The sequence below is a fragment of the Amblyomma mixtum genome, chromosome 4 (assembly GCF_055824585.1).
Source record: "Amblyomma mixtum isolate Tamu chromosome 4, ASM5582458v1, whole genome shotgun sequence".
NCBI lineage: Eukaryota > Metazoa > Arthropoda > Arachnida > Ixodida > Ixodidae > Amblyomma > Amblyomma mixtum.
This window is the reverse complement of record NC_143015.1, coordinates 113,887,782-113,906,454: the sequence shown is the minus strand read 5'-3', so window position 1 is coordinate 113,906,454 and position 18,673 is coordinate 113,887,782. Positions and strand designations below refer to the sequence as shown.

At 49.0% G+C, this 18,673-nt stretch overlaps 1 protein-coding gene across 2 annotated transcripts in view; it reads left to right on the top strand.

Annotated features, from left to right (window-relative positions):
- Nucleotides 1-16,770, top strand: part of LOC149347943 (uncharacterized) — a 42,391-nt gene extending 25,621 nt beyond the window's left edge. Inside the window, exons 9-15 of one of the 2 annotated variants that reach the window (XM_089587785.1) lie at nucleotides 3,241-3,289; nucleotides 4,242-4,306; nucleotides 4,501-4,571; nucleotides 6,415-6,474; nucleotides 11,601-11,840; nucleotides 13,996-15,054; nucleotides 15,127-16,770. In XM_089587785.1, coding sequence (XP_089443911.1) covers nucleotides 3,241-3,289; nucleotides 4,242-4,306; nucleotides 4,501-4,571; nucleotides 6,415-6,474; nucleotides 11,601-11,840; nucleotides 13,996-15,054; nucleotides 15,127-15,635 — 2,053 coding nt within the window. In that variant the 3' untranslated portion in view covers nucleotides 15,636-16,770. Of the gene's footprint in view, nucleotides 1-3,240; nucleotides 3,290-4,241; nucleotides 4,307-4,500; nucleotides 4,572-6,414; nucleotides 6,475-11,600; nucleotides 11,841-13,995 lie in introns of both variants that reach the window. The other variant, XM_089587784.1, reaches the window with a different exon arrangement.
- Nucleotides 16,771-18,673: the final 1,903 nt, after the last annotated feature.

Here is an 18,673-nt window from a genome sequence, read left to right as displayed (position 1 = left end):
TGTCATAAGTGTGGAATGAACTTCGCAGCATGCCTGGTCCCTGTACGGCAATGTTCAAATGTAGCTCAAATTGTCATTTTGCGGATGCTTCACCCACTTGCGCCTAAGCAGTGTGGGGAAGCCACCGCGGCGGCTCATCGTCACAGCGTGCTTGCTTTCCCCAGACCCTGCCTGTTTGTATGTAAGCGCATCGTCGTAGATCTCAAATGCGTTGGCCCCCTAGTGCTTAGGCTCCACAAAGAAGCCGGTTGCTTTCTCCCCTTCAGGTCGCGTACTACCAGGAATGGCCGTCTAGTAGGTTAGCGCACTAGATTTTTTTTTTTTAGAGCGCAGCTCTTAGGCGCCCGTTACTAAGCTGAGTGTCAGCCTCGGCCTCATAACCGGCAGAGTGAACGAGGAGCTGAGTCGAGGATGAAAGTCAGGAAAGAGAAGGAAAGAGCAAGAGGGAGGTACGGAAGTAGGTGAGAGAGGAAGGAAGAAATAAGCGGCGAGAGCTTGGGGGAAACTGTCATATTTCATCTACGGCGGCTTCTGCGAAACGCTCCAGCTGAGCAGAGGCGCGCTGCCGCCATTAGGGACTGCATGTCTCTTGCGCGATTGCCTGTAGTTCAAATACCTCAGCAGTGCGTTTAAATTTCTCATTACCAAGTGGTAATCATCGGCCTTTTTCTTTTTTGTGCCTCGCCCCTTTGCACCAAAGCACTGCAGAGAAGCCACTTTGGCGGGTGGCTGTCACTGCATTCCAGTTCATGCTGAGTGCTCCTGGATTCGTCCCATTCGTGTGTTTGTGCATGTGTGGTTGGTGATTTCACGTATCATATGATATGACTAGAATTTGTGGAATCTTTAAATGTAGTGGCCGGGAAATTGTGCTAAAGGTGCACTGAAGAGGAATCTGGACTCGTCTGTTTGCTGTGGGAACTCGATCTATACGTTCCCAGCATTCTTAGAAACTTCGATTTATTGCCCTGTGCGGCCGATTTCCTTAATTAAGGATTAAGGGGGGACCCTAGTCCTGAAAAGAAAATTTTATTAATCTAGATATAGTGATGAAATTTTCAGGCCACATGTATTTTTGTGTGCTGATTTTAGATATGTCATTTAATTTCGTGTAAAACAATTCCTTGAGCACTTGTGCAATTTTTATGCACGTATTTTGGGAAAATTTTTGAAGAAAATTTGATTCGAGAAACTCGCTGAAATGCATGCCATAGGGTTCTCCTGATACCAAGGAATGCAATAAGGGTAAAATTATCATCCTGGCTATCATAGAACTTTAGTTATAGGGTACTGAAGCTGCCACTTCAGAAACAGGAATACACTTTTCCTCTCATTTCTGAAGCGACAACTTCAAAACTATATAACTCAAGTTCTATGATAGCCAGGATGATAATTTTACCCTTATTGCATTCCTTGGTGTCAAGAGAACCCAATGGCATGCATTTCAGCGAGTTTCCTGCAGCAAATTTTCTGCAAAACTTTTCCCAATATACTTGCATAAAAATTGCATAAGTGCTCAAGGAATTGTTTTACACGACATTAAATGACATATCTAGAATCAGTACACAAAAATACACGTGGCCTGAAAATTTCATAACTGTGACTTCATTAATAAAAATTGTTTTTTCGAGACCAGGGTCCCCCCTTAACATCCGGCTCCCACCTTTTGTTTTTTTTTAATTCCCGTTTACGGTGGGAGGATTCGACCAACCCATGGAGTTCCTTTCAGACAGTCGCGTGGTGACTTTACTTTCGCTTTTATTTTGTTTCGTTTAGGTTTCCATGAATAAATAGGTCTAGTCAGACCACGTAGCTGCAAATTAGGCCCACGGCAATAAAAATACGCATGGACTCTGCTTTCACCGATGACTACGTATCACTCCGCCGATGGCAGAGAGGCAAGCCACCATGGGACTGGGTGGCTTTGCGGGGAATTAAAAAAAAAAAGGCAGAAGCTCGACGTTAATCCGATTTAAATTAGGGAAATCGGCCGCACAGGACAATGATTCGAAGTTTACAAGAACGCTCGGAATGTGTAGATCGATTTCCAGCGGTAAAAATACGACTTCAGATTCCTCTTCAGTGCACCTTTAACAGGGGAACTTTAGTGTATGGGGTATTTTATGGCACATTTTTAATGCCTGTGATTTTGAGCTTTTAAACCGGGAACGTATCAACAAGGTTTCACTTTATTTAGAGAGGGATGAACTTGGCTGGAAATTTGAATCATACTGTGTGGGTTCTGAAATTCGGTCTTTCAAACGCTTGGTTTCCTGGGTATAGCGTTTTTTGGATTCCCCGAACACTTAAATTCATGCATTTCCTTTGCCCACTTTATTTTGTCATGGCAGATAGTTTTGCTCTGTAGCCAGTCGTGATTATTTGAATATTGAGCATTTTTTAAGGGGCTCTGCATCTGCATGCCTTTTTTTTTTTTCTCATGCATATTGGGGAAAGAGGAACAGGAGCCAAGAAAGACACTGGGACACTCACCATCTTTTGAAAGCTGTTGGGGTTCGCCAAGGCTGAAACGATTGAGAAACCGTGTTTTGGTTCAAAGGGTAAATCAGGCTCTAAAGGTATCAATATTATCAAATTGGGGCAAATATTCACTTCTACAGATAGCGTAAATGCGTGATATGAATTGTATACTTGGAAGTGCAAGGAGCCTATGCATTTTACTTTTTAGAGAGACAGTGCCGATGTGAGTCGCCTAAACTGAAGCAGCATTGAATTGTGCGGAATTGAAGAGCTGTAAGAGTGCCAAATTTGGTTTGGAAAAATAGAGGCAGATAGGAGGATCCGGCGTAATTTTTTATTGAAATGCGTCGACTTGAAAGAACTCTCATAGTTGCCCTTTGAAGGTGGCAGGGTATGCACAGGTGTTTTCAAAGGCAGTTCACGTCATGGGCATCAGAGGTTTCAGCTGAGGCCTAAGTGAGGCCTTGAGGGAAAAGCTTCATCATAGGAGGTGCTCAGGCCTGACCAGTGGACCGACAAAGCACTTCGTTACGTTCTCCTAATGGGGCTGTGATGTGAAATTAGGCCTCTGATGTGATCGTCGAGCAGTGATTGAATAATGCAGCATGAGAGTTGTTGCCTTGCGGTGCGGTGGCGGACCTAAAGGCACGAGCCAGCCTTGTGTGTGTGCGGGGAAGAGAAGTTGACTGCAGTTTCAGCGACACGAGGATGACTGGATTTCATTGATGGCAGCTTCTTGCCTTTCTCCCACTGTTGTAGCCTGCAGAGCTTACTCGAAGAGACACTGAGGAGAGAGGACGCTGGAAAGGTTAGTCTCCTCGAGGCTGCCAACCACTCTGGACTCCCGACTGCCTGCGACTGTACGATTGCTCATTTTTTGACCCGCCGCTATCGTGAGCTCTCTGTGTGTGCGTGGGCTGTAGGAAGTACAGGAAGGAAGAGGGTTGGAAACCCGTTAAATTGCATGGGTTTTTTTCTCTCTCTCTCTCTCTCGTTGTTTTTCTTGCAGCATCCTTTGCGACGACTGACGCAATGTCACTTGTAAACTGACGGTGTGCTCTGCATCGACGATCCTTCCTTTTCACGTACTCAGCAGGAGATGAACCTTTTTCCCTGTGTCTGTCGCACATTAGAAGAGTGAAAAGGAGTTGGAGTACTAAAGAGGGGATGAAGTAGGGAAGAAGTCATAGAAAGTCATAGAAAAAGTGTTAAAGTAGTGAGAAGACAGATAAATTTAGTGGAATGCCTTCTCAGTGTTCTGTTCGTAAAGATTTGAACATCATACAAAGTATAAACAGGCAAGTGTCACTATCCACAATGACAGTTTTACATTGTTTTGCTGCCGTAACTCGGGATGTTAGTCCTTTTTTTTTTTGGCCGTCATTTAGTGCAAAGTTGGGCTTACGGAGTTTACGCCTTTACGTTCTTTTTACAACAGGCACCATTTTCGTTTTTGATTCCCCAGTGCTGTTGCTTTTGGGGCTAGAGCAATGGTTAGTTGTAAAACGCTGGACTTGTTCATGAAGCGGGGAGCATTCGCAGTGTAGTGCACTGTGGGAGCATTTCCTGTGGCACCAGTTTCCGTACGCCTCCCCTCAGTCCAGCCAGTTCTTTGTGTTTAGTTTCGAGTCCTTTTCTGTGTTCTGCAGCTAAGCCTACCAAGCATATAAAGTCTTCAGCATTGAGCCGTGATCGGATTCGTGCCACAAAAGTTTTGCCTGCTTGTGTCTGCTCCATCTTTCCATTCCCCTTCTTCGCAGACTCTCATTCTGGTGAAGACAAAGCGGAAAGCAAAGGCCATGAAGAAGTCGGTCGACCACAAGGAGTGAGGATCCGGTTTATGTGCCATTTTCTCCTTTTAATGCATGGTTTGGCCGTGCCTGCTTTGGCAGAGGAGTGCAGCTCTCTCTGTTGCCTCTCTGCCCCTGGGAGAGGGCGAATAGTCTGAGAGCTTTCTTTTTTTTTTTTTTCTCCTCGTGTTTGTGCAATTTTTCGACTGCCTTCTCTCTGGTGACACAGGTTCCCAGCCGATGTGCTGATTGCCGGACGTGGAAGGTCAAAAGCTTCAGATCGGGATGCTGTCATGAAAGGTCAGCCTTTGCTCCGCTTTGGAGATTTTTTTGTTCGCGAGTCTGAAGCCTCAGAGAAAGTGGGAGAGGAGGATGATGAAAGGAGGATGTGGGGATGGGATGAGTGGAGAGGGGGGTATGGCGTGTCCCACTATTGCGTAATTGCTTTATTGGATCGGGAGAATGGAGCAGGGGTGTGGCAAATTACACGATGATTGACAGACTGTATCATGCCACCCACTCGCACGGTCTGAACCCATTAGAGGCAGTGGTTGCTCTGTCCGGGGGGGGGGGGGGGGGGGGGGGGGGGGGTAAAGGAGGGACACAGAGAAGTAAGTAGTGTCAGTTCGAATAAGGCGGAAGTTTCAAATTACCGTATTTACTCGCGTAATAGGCGCACTCGCATAATAGGCGCACCCCTAGTTTGGGCGCGAAAAATCAGATTTTTTTATTTCCGCGCATAATAGGCGCACCCCGAACTTGGCACTGTGATCAATACTGTATTTACACGATTGCAAGCCGACGCCTCGCCACCCCCCGCTTCCCAATCTTTATTTTAACAAAGTTTTTGCTGAACTGAATACTAGTCCCAGCCGCCGCGGTGGCTCAGCGGTTATGGTGCTCGGCTGCTAACCCGAAAGGGCTAGAATTTCTTTGGAGGAGAAATTCTAGAGGCCCGTGTACTGTGCGATGTCAGTGCACGTTAAAGAACCCCAGGTGGTCAAAATTTCCGGAGCCCTTCACTACGGCGTCTCTCATAGCCTTAGTCGCTTTGGGACGTTAAACCCCATAAACCATAAACCAACCATGAATACTAGTCCCCACTAGTGCTGCTGCCGTCGCAGCTGCTGCGGACCTTAGCACGTACAACGACATCGCGTAGAACAGCCGCACACAGTTTTTAGGGATGCTCACTTTAAACGTCTGTTTGGAAAGCTTCATCTCCAGCCGGAAACGTTCCCGACTTAGGCCCACGAAAACCTCGGCGCTTGGAGTCGCGTACGAAAATTTAGGGACGCCGCAGTCGCAACTGCCGCACTTCTCGGCCACGTCTTATTTTCCGACCTGCCACGCGCTTGCCGTGTTCGAGAGCAAACTCCCAGCCGTGTAGCTGTTAAGGTGCTTGCCCGTCGAGCTAAAACAGCAACGCTCCACGGCAAAGCCATAAACCACGATAACTATCGCGCTACCGCAAATCCCGGCACTTGACAGCAACAACAACAACAAAAAAAAACGAGCTGGAGATGCTGATGGCGATAAAGATAGCGAAAGCTCGCGGCGGAAGAAAACGATGATGATGATGAGCTTGGCCTTGGGCGCCCTCCGTGGGCGGCGTCTGGAAGCTCCTGTGCACGTGCGTGGCCTCCGCGATAAGCGCCCGTTGCGCACAGCTGGAGCAGATCGTGGAGGCCTCGGCGCGAGCATTCCAAAGGCTATTCCCGCGTGTATCGTGGAAAGTTTCGGTGCGGCCCTTACACGGATCTTTTTTTTTAACATTTTCTTCACGAAAACGGGATGCGGCCCGTACACGAGTGCGTTTACGCGGTGTGTTCAATTTTGCGAGTCGAAAAAATTCCGGAAATTTTACCCCGCGTAATAGGCGCACCCCGAACTTTGAGCCGGATTTTCTGGAAAAAAAGTGCGCCTATTATGCGAGTAAATACGGTAATACAGTGTAAATAAAACAGAAGTTAGAAACTATGACAGTTCGAATTAACAAGGGACTCCACCAAGCAGATGTACGGAAGAAATGCATGTGGTTGTACACTTGTAAACCAAGTGTGAATCAAATTTATTTTTGAGCTGTAATGAGCCACAGTGGCCACTGACACCATGTGTGTATTTCTTTTTTAATTTCCTGCAGACTTCAAGTCTGGCAAGGTCAAGGTCCTCGTTGCAACAGCAGCAACGCTGAAGGATGTCGGTGAGTTGTGCTTGCTAGTTTGTCACTTGCGTGCTTATTTGCATGTTTTGCCATTAGGGACACACTAGTAGCACAGTTAAGCTCACTTATAACGAGCAGTTGTTCAGCACGAGCAAAAGGAACACGACCGGCACAATTCAGATTAGGACTGTGACGCCGGGTCTCAAAGGGAACGTCCCGCTGTCTTTGTCACGGTCCTGCATGGGCATCAACACCACTTTTGCACAAAGACCATGAAAAGGACAAACTGTGCAAAAAACAAACAACCAAACTCATGGGACGGTTGCCACTGTGTAGCGCGAGATTCACTGACAACCTTTGAGTTATTTTCATTTCACGGTATACTGAAGTGAAGAATTGGAGAGCAACATGTTTACATGTATACAATAAAAGCACGTTAGTTCAACTTTCGTTAATGCTCAGAACCGGATTATTCGAGCTGCCGGTTTGGTCCCGGTCAACGGCCATGAAACCCTATGGCATTGTACACTGGCTAATTCGGATGACGCTGCAAGTTTCACTTTGGTTTATTCAAACAGGCTCCCGAACGGGGGCCGTGTCCAAGTATGACTGGCACAGCAAGAGATTGTTGAAACGGCCTTACTCAAAACCCAAGTTCCATGCTGCAGAATCGCTTGCACTCCTCTGGCGTGCGTGCAACGGCAGGCATGACGATGAACAGGTTGCCCCATCTCCGAAAAGTTCGACCACTTGTTTTCGGTTTCGCTTTCATGAGCTTCACGCCCGTTTACGCCTTCGCACGGGGATGGCAGCGCAGCCAGTCAACGTACGCCAACCAACCCAGCTGAGCACTGTTTCGGACGCTGACTCATTCGAGATAGTGCTGCGTTTGGGGGGGGGGGGGTGGGGGGGGGGTCGCGGTGTAAATGGAGCACTACCACATTGCACTGTGAAGAATGTGGCAGGCCCTTAGGACTTTGGAGCAGTTCTTCTTCATTGCCTCCAACAGTCATCATCATCATCATCAGCCTGTCTACTCCCACTGCAGGGCAAAGGCCTCTCCCTTGTCTCTCCAATTAACCCTGTCCTTTGTCAGTTGCGGCCACTGTATCCCCGCAAACTTCTTAATCTGATTCTTAATCTGATCCGCCTACCTAACCTTCTTCTGCCTCCAACAATATTGCAAGCAATAAAGCATGATTGAAAACCTGAAGAACAGTCATTGCCGCACTGTTCTCATGTGAGAATCAGGCAACCTTTGCCCATCCTTTCACCCAATAAGTCTACCATGACGCAAGCAGTTCTTGACAGCTTTTTTGTGCTCATTCGATAATCCAAATGTTCTTCTCGGTCCCTTGAAATGCAAGAGTAGTTATAGAGAACTCTCTTTAGTTTTCCGCATTTACGGTAAAACCTGCACATAATACGGGGCTTTTTTTTCCAAATTTTAGCATGGCGAATTTCTATTTATATGCGGATCCAAACAAATCTCGGTCAAAATCCGCGTAATACCCCTGTCAAACGGGCATTTCGAAGGCCCTCGAATCGATAGTCTATCAACTCAAAGGCGATCGAGCGCTGCTACACGGCCAGTTTGAATGGCCATCGAGTCAATAGTCTATCGAGTCGACGGAGCAGCCCGGAACTCTATCGAGATTTCGAGGGCCTTCGAGCGTTGCCCAAGGTTGCTAGCATTGCTTTGAACGACAACAAACATGGCGGCGCCCTTCAAAGCCGGACCCCTCGCTTCGGACTGAATTCTCGCTGTTGCTGCCTTTTTCTGTCCGTTCACTGGTCATAAATGGGGCACCGGTCATTCGCTTCGTCTCATCTTGCCTACAAGAAAACGTATAAGTGATAAATTTGCTTTATTTTTTATTTTGAGTGACGATTCTGCCGCTGCTAGGCCTAAGAGAGTCGGCTTGTTGACATTAATTGTTCCCGTTTTGACAACCAGATGGCGCCACTAGAGGCTGAGTTTATTTTTGCGTCTCTGCTAGCATACGCTGAACTAAATGTGGGAATGCGCCTGCGTTTAGCGTACGTAAGCGTGCATACGCTCGTGGTACGTAGATAGCATAAATTTATGCTCTTTTCTCACTGTATCTGTGTACGCCGCGAGCTTTGACGTGGTGCGCACAGCGAGAAGCAGCAGCGGCGCGGCCGTTCGAACTCATTCGGGCGTCAACAGATGAGAACAGGTCCTAGTTTTTGCGGCGAGCGAATCCGCTTCGCTTGCCGGCTTTTTGAACAAGTGTGAACGCGCCTTATGACTGCAAAAAAGTGTATTTCAACATTTAGTTAAGTTTCGTCAATATATTTTTGTTATTTGCGCGATACCGAACGTAGTTGTTTGTGGCGCCACACGAGCTTGGCGTAAGACGCGAGAACCATTTCAATGGTCATTGAGATTTGCCTTGTAGCAGCTCCACAACTCCCTCGAGTTCGATGGCGATCGAAAATCTCGATGGCCATTGAAACTGGCCGTGTGACAGGGGTATAAGACCAGCAGGTTTTGCGAGGCCCGCTCGTCGCGCTGCTCTGCGCTCCTCTTGGCTCACCCGGGAACGGCTTCGAGAGGCCGTTCTGCTCGCGCGCTTCCGTCTGAGCGTTTCGCCCATGCTCAGAAGAGCTCCCACTTGCTCGTTGGGTGAAGTGGGTGCGCAAACCCTCTCTGCTAAAGGTCCGTTATCGAGCGCCATCAGCATCAGGCTTCCAGCAAGAGGAGGCACTATCTATCGGTGGCATAAGTCGGCGCCACTTCACTACGCTGACCTGGCATCGCGACGCCTAGGATGATCGCACCTCACATGACATTTGGACCGTGAAAACAGCACTTGGCTGCTTTTAAAAAAGCAATCGTAGTGGCTGAAAGCATCGGCACCACGTCAAGCACTGCTGCACTGTCTGCATGAGGTAGGGAGAGCCTGCAGTTACTGACACCGGACACGGGCCCCTCCAACCACGCTGTGCATTTGGATCCGGACGCTTGGGCCAGCATTTCCGAGGAGCTCGCTGGTTGTTATTTCCAGAAATGTGGGAGGTCTAACGTGCCCGACGGTACTGGTACACCAGGTGATGACGATCACCAAAGCTCCGACGGACATACACTACCGAAGTGTGCGTGCCAGCACGTATGCCGAAACCGGTCTGTGCGTACTCGCGGCGCAGGACGCGAGTGGGTGCGAGGGCGGCGCCTCTGTACCTGCCCCTCGCTTCATGCATTGTATCCGGTGCGCTGGCGTACGCAAATAATTTTGGGCGTTCGGCTTTTGCGACTTCCTGAACGTCTTCGAGCTGACTGCCCTTCCTTATCAGCAATGCGCTAATCAGTCTCTGAAACTGTACTTCAGGTAGGCAGGTTAGCTGGCTGGCTGGCTTATGCTGGCTGATCGAGTCACCGTCACTGTCGTCTGCACGAAGCTCAGAAAAGGGAAACTGAATCTAAGTGGTCTGAGTGCCCCGTACATCGTCGCATGAAGGTCAGCAAGTGACAATGCAGCTTGGAATTTAGGCTTGAGTAGGGCAATTTCGACTACCATTTGCCACACTTTTTCATGCCTGAAAGCGGCCTCGCTTCAGGAGCTCGTTCGAATTGACCGGTTCGAGAGCTGTAGCGTCCGCAGGAGAACGCCACAGCGCCGCAGTGGTTCAGTGTTTATGGCGCTCCGCTGCTGACCCGAAAGGCGCAGGTTCGATCCCGGTCGCGGTGGTCGTATTTCGGTAGAGGCCCGTGTACTGTGCGATATCGGTGCACGTTAAGGAACCCCAGGCGGTCGAAATTTCCGGAGCCCTTCACTACGGCATCCCTCATAGCCTGAGTTGCTTTGGGACCCCCAATAAACCAAACCAAACCGAATGAGGAAGCGTGTGACGACATAGACTTGCATGGGCATTGGCTGGTACTGAGCCAGCAATTCGAATTGTCTGGATTTCAGAATTAGTGTGGGTCAAACCAACGAGCTTTTACTGTGATTGAATTTCTTTTCTCATGCAGTTTCAGTGGTTTCAGCAGCCAAGTGACGCCAGTGATGTCAAAAGTAGGGCTGACATCACATGAGGCATGGAAAAGCTGATGTATAGTCGCTGCTTCACCATTGTAATTTTCTCCAGCTCTTACGCCTACCCCCAGGAACAGAATCACAGCCGGAGAGGAAACAGATAGCTTCTATATCGCATTTTTTGTATGCCTCAAATGACTTCAACTTTTCCTCTGATGACATAGCCACCGCTTGGCTGCTGGAAATGGAACCAAAACGGTACTCGGGAAGGAAATCAGTGATAAATATTTTAGAACTACAGATTCATTTCGACCAAGCCTTGTAACTGGCTAGTATTCACAACATAGATCAGGTTTCCTTAGAACACCTCTCGGGCAAGAGGAGGGACATGATTGGGATCAGTAAAGTGCAATTGCCTGAAATTGAATATTCACTTTTGCTACGAAACAGGTCATTCCTTCAATTCTCTTGACGTGTCCAAGTCTCCTATACCCATTTGCTTTAAAAACCTCTTAAGTTTCTAGTGCTCATATTAAAAACAACCAGCCTACTGTGCATGCACATCTCTAGCTGACTCAGAACTGAGCATGGCACTAAAGGGCTTCTCTTTCCCAGCCACGGCAGCCACTAAAATGGTGATACTATTTAAACAGAGGAATCCTACTAAGAAATACCCGCCGCGGTGGCTCAGTTGTTACGGCGCTCGGCTGCTGACCCGAAAGATGCGGGTTCGATCCCGGCCGCCTCGGCCGAATTTTGATGGAGGCGAAATTCCAGAGGCCCGTGTACATTGCGATGTCAGTGCACGTTAAAGAACCCCAGGTGGTCGAAATTTCCGGAGCCCTTCACTACGGCGTCTCATAGCCTCAGTCGCTTTGGGACGTTAAACCCCATAAACCAAACCAAACCTCCATCAAAAAACAGCTTTCACGGCTGGAATTCGAACCCGTAACCTTGCACTCGGCAGCCAGACGCCATGGCCACTGAGCCACTAAGAGGAGGGGCATGTGGGGACATTTAGAAGCCTCCGTTGGCTCGATATTTGGCCCCTGTCGCAGCAATGTTTTGGGCGCTTTAATATCATTTGAGCGCTTTCTTGATGGGTCGGCTGCCGTTTCTGTAAGCCGTTGCCCGTTGCCTCTTTCTCCCTGGGTGGTTTGGCAGGCAAAGAAGAGGTGAAGAACTTGGTCGTCTTCGACTTCCCGGCGTCACCGCGCGAGTTTGGCCAGCTGCTGCGGCAGTCGGGGCCGCCGCTCAAGGTGGCGAAGGTGTACACCTACCTGACCAGCATCCAGGGCCGCCACGCACCAGGGCTCGCTGACCTGCTGCAGAGCGCAGAGCTGGAGCCCAGCGAGAAGCTCGTCTCGCTCGCCGAGTGGGCCAAGTCCGCCGCCGAGGGCAAAGGTAGGCGCCTGTCTTTACTGTTGGGCCCACCACACGGAGCAAGAACATGCCGGGCCACCACCTATCTCACCCAAGACTTGAAGCAGGGCTCTGAAAACATTCTTTTCAAAGTAAAAGATGGTTTCTTTGCTGTCATGTGCTAGTGCACATTGACGTGATCCGTGTTGTATTTGAAGTTGGGGCTTCGAGAGTAGCGTATATTGTGGCATGTAATTTGACCCTTTCTTTTTTATTAAGTCTGTAACCAATATTTCAGGACTCGAAAGAAGTCGATGTAAAGCAGTGCGGTTTATTCACAACAGGTACAAAAAAACTGACTCACCAACACAACTAGCTGTAATTTCCAAGCTCGAAACACTATCATCAAGGGCAAAGCGCACGCGACTAAAATTCCTTTATCAGCTTCTTAACACTTTTAAGATCGATTCATCAAAGTACATTTCACTGTCACAAAAACGTGCATTAAGAAACCAGCATGTGTTTACGCTAACTGAATATCCTTATCATAGTAGCACTTTCAAAGGTTCTTTCTTCCCGCTAGTAACAAGAGAATGGAAACATCTAGACGCATCCGTAACCAACACTGATTCATTTTCAAATTTTTGTTCCATACTAGACGCAATTTAAAACTAGAGTTGTGGTAGGAAAGCTTTTCTTCATTTTTGTCTATTTCAAGGAGTATACGATGTGTTATGCTCATCTTAATGTTATGTTTATGTTTCTGAACTGGCGTGTTTTTTTCTTTAAGTTACTTGTGTAAATCTGTCAGACTTCTTTTCAGTTTTTCTGTGCTATGAATTGTCTAGGTTATAGTTGTCCTTTTCATAGCCGCTTCGAGAAATGTTATCCTTTACTATGATACATGTAATGCCCACCTGCTAAGGTCTCAACCAGAGACTGGCAGTATTCCAAATAAATAAATTACAAAAATGACCATCCTAAATCTGGGGTGCCCGACCTATTCTGGAGTTTAATGGCAAGTTCACACTCGAGCGTTCATTGTCAAGAGCAAGCATTGTCAAAACCCACCAGGAGTAAGTTTCAGTTATACTGCTTATTTTTTCCTCATTCTTTTCTCTTTTTTTTTTTTTTAACTTGAAGTGGCCCTAGAAGAAATGGGCATGAATCAAACTTTCTCTGCATTGAGCTTTTTTGTTATGGGTTGGCAGGCTTACCTCTGTAATGGTAAGGCAACACAGGTTTACCTCTGTGATGTCGCTTTGGTGTGGTGCCTTGCTTGCTTGCTTGTTAATTTTGATGTCTGATTCGAAGACATTGCAAAACGCACTGACCTCTGCAGGAACCAAGATGGGTAGGAGCCGTTCCCTTCGCAAGGCATCCAAGCACAAGCTGCCAGGCAGGGACTAACACAAGCCTTGTATTTGAATAATATACACCAGAGAGACTACCTTGATTATGTCACATGAGCCGTGTTTACTCGAATGTAATGCGAGGACCTACTTTCCAGATGCGAAACGCGGAAAAAAGAAAAAAGTACGTGAACGTAGCGTGAGGGTCAGTTTTGCTGGTGTGCAACAGGAAAAATAGAAAGTACAATGATGCAATGTGAAGAACGAGGTTGTACCATGCTGAAAGGTTAGTGGAAGTTTAGGTACAAAAGTGCTTTAAAAAAAATGGCTTTCCTTGGACTCGTCTTCACAGAAGGTGAGGCTACCAGTGAGCTCTGACAAAGAGTGGCAGTTGTTTCCACCTTTGTCATTCAACAGTTTTATGTGGCCCTTCTTTTTCAAGAAAGCCAGGCAAAAGACTCTCAGATAAGTCCGATGCAAAGGTATGCATGGAGTCCTGCCGCCGCACCGTCACCATGCCGACCGTGGGCCTTAGACTCTAGGCTGAAGTGCCTCAGTTGACGTACATCTGTCGAGACTAACCTTTCAAATAACGGAGCTGAATAGAAATTGAAGTGTCCGGAACAGTCCCAAGAGATTAACTTGCATCTTTCTTAAAGATCTTTGAGCACTACAATGAAAGTGCTGGCTTTATAATTGATCTATTACAGGCCATTGCTTTTTGCCGTGTTAGGCTTGTGCACCGTCATGAGCAAGTCTACTCTGCTGTGACGATGGTCTGACTGAAGCATTTATCACGCAGCTGGAGGCCTGCCTCTAATCTTGGTTCCTCATCTACCGTGCAGGGCCCCCACTGCCGACGGCTAAGGAAGGCGGCGGCGATGACGACGATGAGGACGCCGACTCGGACAGCTCGTCGGACGACGACCGGCGGCACGGCCGCGGGAGCAGCAGTCACAGGGACCGCGAGCGGGACCGTGAGCGGAAGCGGTCGTACTCGCGGAGCCGGTCGCGAAGTCGTTCGTCGGATGACGACTACCGCTCGTCGAAGCGCAGCCGGCGCAGCGGCGGCGGGGGCAGCCGGTGGGGTGACGACGACCGCGATCGGGACCGCGGCCACCGTCGCGGCGGCTACGGAGGCGGTGGCGGAAGAGGGGGCGGCGGCGGCTACAGAGGCCGCGGCGGAGGCTTCCGGGACGGGGGCGGTTACCGCGATGACTACGGGGGCCGGGGCGGTGGGCGCGGATTCGGCCGCGGTCGTGGCGGATTCGGCGACCGAGGAGGACGGGGCGGGTTCGGCGACCGCGGCGGGCGGGGCGGATACGGAGATAGGGGAGGGCGTGGAGGTGGCTACGGCGACCGGGGTGGGCGAGGAGGCGGTTACAGTGACCGGGGCGGTCGGGGAGGCTACGGAGATCGAGGCGACGACTACGGGGGCAGCCGAGGGGGACGCGGCGGTTATGGCTACGGGGACAGGGGAGGACGTGGCGGCGGCGGCTACGGTGACCGAGGCGGAGGCAGGGGAGGTTTTAGGGACCGCGGGGGAGACGACGAACAAGGTTCCTCCCGGAGCTACGGCGGCAGTGGCGGCGGCTACAGGGAGCGCAGCAATGGCGGCAGCGGCCGCTGGGAAGACCGGGACAGCGACAGCGGTTCCCGGTATCAGGGCGGCAGAGGTGGCGGCCGGGACAGCGGGTACGGTGGGCGCGGTCAGTACGACGACCGGGACGGCTACGAACAAGGAGGCGGAAGGGGCTACGGTGGCGGCGGCGGCGGTCAAGGGTATGGCGAGAGCCAAAGCCAAGGTGGCGGCGGTGGCAGTGGTGGTGGTGGCAGTGGCGGTGGTGGCTACGCCTGGAGCCAGCAGCAGCAGCAATCGCAAGGTGGAGCCACCTCGGCCTCAGGTTCGCAGCAGTCCTCCCAGCAGATGGCTGGCTCCCAGGGTACGGGGTACTTTACCGGTTACCCGCACACAGGTGGCGCTTCCGGACCTAAGTCTCAAGGTGGTGCATCGCAGTATGGCGCAGGCAGCGCCAATCCCCAGCAGCAGCCATCGGGTCCACAGGGTGCTGCTGCAGCAGCTGCCTACAGCAACTACATGCAGAATGCGTTTGGCCAGCGGCAGGATTCCCAGCAGCAGCAGCAACAGAAGGCTGGAGCATACCCGGCCTTTGCCCAGCAGCAAGTACAGTACCAGAGCGCCATGGCCCAACAACAGCAAGCTGGCTACTCCACAGGGGCTGCGGCAGGTCAACAGCAGCAGGCTGGCTTTGGAGGTGCAAGTAGCCAAGCTTACAGCACAACCTACCCAACTGCTGCGTATCAGACGTCAGGAGCTGCTGCTGCAGCGCAGAAGCAAGGCGCTGGCGGGCAGCAGGGCGGCAACACTGCTGCGTATGCCACAGCACAGGCACAGTACAACAGCTACAACACCCAGTATGCAGGCAACGCTGGTGGCCAGTTCTACCGGTCTGGGAACCAGTAGAGAGGAAGAGTCGCCACCACCACAACCTTCGTTGTTTTTTTTTTTCTCCTTCTCCATTTGTGGGTTTAACGCAGATTCATTTCTGTACCTCTATTTCCCCCCACCCTCCCTCATATGTTCCTTATCATCAGAGCATTCGAGGTCCCCGACTGTGAATTGTTAAAAAAAGCAAATGAAGCCGCTGAGGGTTTCGGGAAAAAAAGACTTAAGGATCGTGTCACCATTTTACGCCTCAGTTTTTATACAAGTGCGTTGTCAGTCACCTATCTCCTTTACTATCGACGAGCGCTGCTGGTTAAACAGCTTTTCAATGGTTCACTGTGAGCCTGTTGGTATAAGTACCATGTCGGTGTTTTCATAACATTCTGGTTCCTCTTTTTTTGTTGATGTTTTGTTTTCTATTTCCACTGTTCTCCTCAAACTCATTCACATTAGCATGCTGTTCTCTTGCTTTGCCAAGACAATGGATTTTTCTGTGCTTTGCTTGTTGGCAGAGAGTTTATGGAATGATTTCGATGACATCTTCACGATGAATTGAATTTTTGTTGACCTTTGTGCACTTTGCTGAATTATATTTGTCAGTTCTTTCTTTTTTTCCTCCTCTCCATGTACATATACAGGGCGCATCCGTCTTCATTGAATGCAGTCATTGGCTATCGTTTTTCTTCATAGGGCATATTAGATAAGTGCTGCCTCCACGCACGTTTGCTGTCGTTGGGTCATCCATTGATCATTTGTGGGCCGTTTCTCTTGTTTTCTGTTAGGTTGTTTGGCATTGTGTGTAGACGAAGGCTTCTTTTCAGTTTTGTTATGACATCTTTTTTTTCCCCTCCCCCTTGCTAAGCATCTCGCATTCGCCGTGGAGCTGGTTGCCGTCGCTCGGTCCACACTAGACAGAAGTCGGGAGGGTCAGCCTTGTTTCTCGCGTGCGTGAATGTGTACATGCGTGTGTGTATCTGTGTGGTTTGAACTGGAATAAGACAAACATTCTCTCCATTCCATACAACACACATGCTCCATCGCCCTCCGTAATTATGCCCGTCTGTCGCAAAGTGCACATTTAATGAGAGGTGCAGATTTGTATGCCGAATGATCGCTGCAGTTCAATTGTGAATAAAGACACCGCTCATCAGCGTTTTTGTGTACTGAGTGTTGTTCATTCTTCAGGTAACTATTCCAAAAAAAAATGTCAAGCATGGGCAGTTTTAGCATAACTTATACCCGTGCCACACGCGCACAAGAAATGGCAGTAAATGTTTAAGGCCTTAAGTTTGTTAATGCCATTATTTTCGGAGTTGGTGCTACACGTCCACATTTAATGCCATTATCGAAAGTGGCGATGACGGTAACGCTTGCAAGGTAGTCAAAAGTTTCATCTGAATATAAACATTCCTAATGAGCACAATATAATCGGGAATGTTGTTCAAATGTAATTTAAAAATGATTTTCCAGAAAATACGGCTGTTCCTGCTTCACAAGTCGTAAAAGTAGCCATAAACTCTCATGTCAGCACATAAGTCGAGAGTACCTGTCATAAGGCTGGTTAAAATGGCGCTCTTTGCATCGAAAATGCGGTATAGATGCCTCATCTGACTGAAAGTTAAGAATTAACCATTTCCTACTGGTTAGGAAGCTGTTATTAACAAAGCTGCATGCTTTTCTGCGTGTGGAATGGGAACGAGAGTACACATTGCACGGGCGAATGAGTTGTGGCAAACTCAGTAGGTCGCGAATGGCAGTAAGGCTAATGCCATTAAATTCATGCGTGTGGCACCGCATGAATGCCATTAAAACTTAAGGCAGTAAGCACTTCATGGCATTAATTCTGCCCGTGTGGCACGGGTATTAATCACTCATAATATAGTTGAAGCACTAGTGCTTGTGACGTCTTGTGAAAACATTGTAAAACTCTTACTGGTGGCAGACAGTTATACGAACTTCCAGGAAGCCGATCGCTGGCATCACCCGAAGCCCTGCAAGCATGATTAGGAGAAAAGATGAGATTCGCATTGCAAGTAGGTCATAAGAGGTGTAGTTACACTCCAGCTTAGTTGTGCTTGGTGTTGGGTCATCGTGGTTATTAAGGTGCATGCATTCCAGCAGTAGTAGCAGTACACGCGTTGTAATCTCAATCTGCTGGCTTTTTCCGAACCGTTGGCTTCGCCGCATGCTGTTGGTTGTAACCGTGATTATCATCGGGAGGTAATGAATCTGAATAAAACTAAGCCAACCGCTTCAGAATACAGCCCCGACTTTAGTTGACGTTGAATAGAAGTCTTGAAGTAGCGCGTCATTGCAGCCAGCGCCAGTCAAGTATGCCTGCCGGGCAAGGTCTGGCTAAGCTCAATTGTGTATATGCTATGAAAATTTCTTTACAGTGCTCCTTTGAACATATTACAGAGCTCTTTATATAAGGGCGTCCATCAGGGACACTCAAATCTCGTCGTGGCACGTTGGTATATGGCAAAAGTGGTCTATAGACAGTCTGTAGACTACATATAGACTCTATTGCTTTCCTGTAGATGCTTCCTTTTGTCTATTCATAGGCTATAGACAAAAGTCTTATAAGAGTATAAGGCCATAAATCTATACACTGTCTATAGAATTTGTATTGCCTATAGACTATTCTCTACGATTGGTCTTTAAACTGTACAGAGATTTTTGTAAGGTAGAGTTGGCGCGCTGTTGCATTCCGAGTTCCTCCACAGGCTCTGCGCGGGTGAGGAGGTGTCGCGGCAGCTTATGAACGAGAGAGTGCATGACAGATTACTGGGAGAGGGTTGTTTATGGCGCCAGTTCGCCCAATCGCTTCGCGGTGTGGCGTTTTTTTGACGGGGTGGCTGAGGGCTCGCATCCGGTAGGCTGTGCGAAGTGTTCGCTCTGACCCAGAGTTGCGGAGAGAGTTCTGGACAGTTACAAAACCGATGTACAGGTAGAAACAATCTGAAACGGAACACACGAGCCCGTGGCTATACTCATGGCTGTTCTAAACACCAGAGTCGCATCCTGAAATGCTTGTTAGGTGCGTTTTCCGCTTG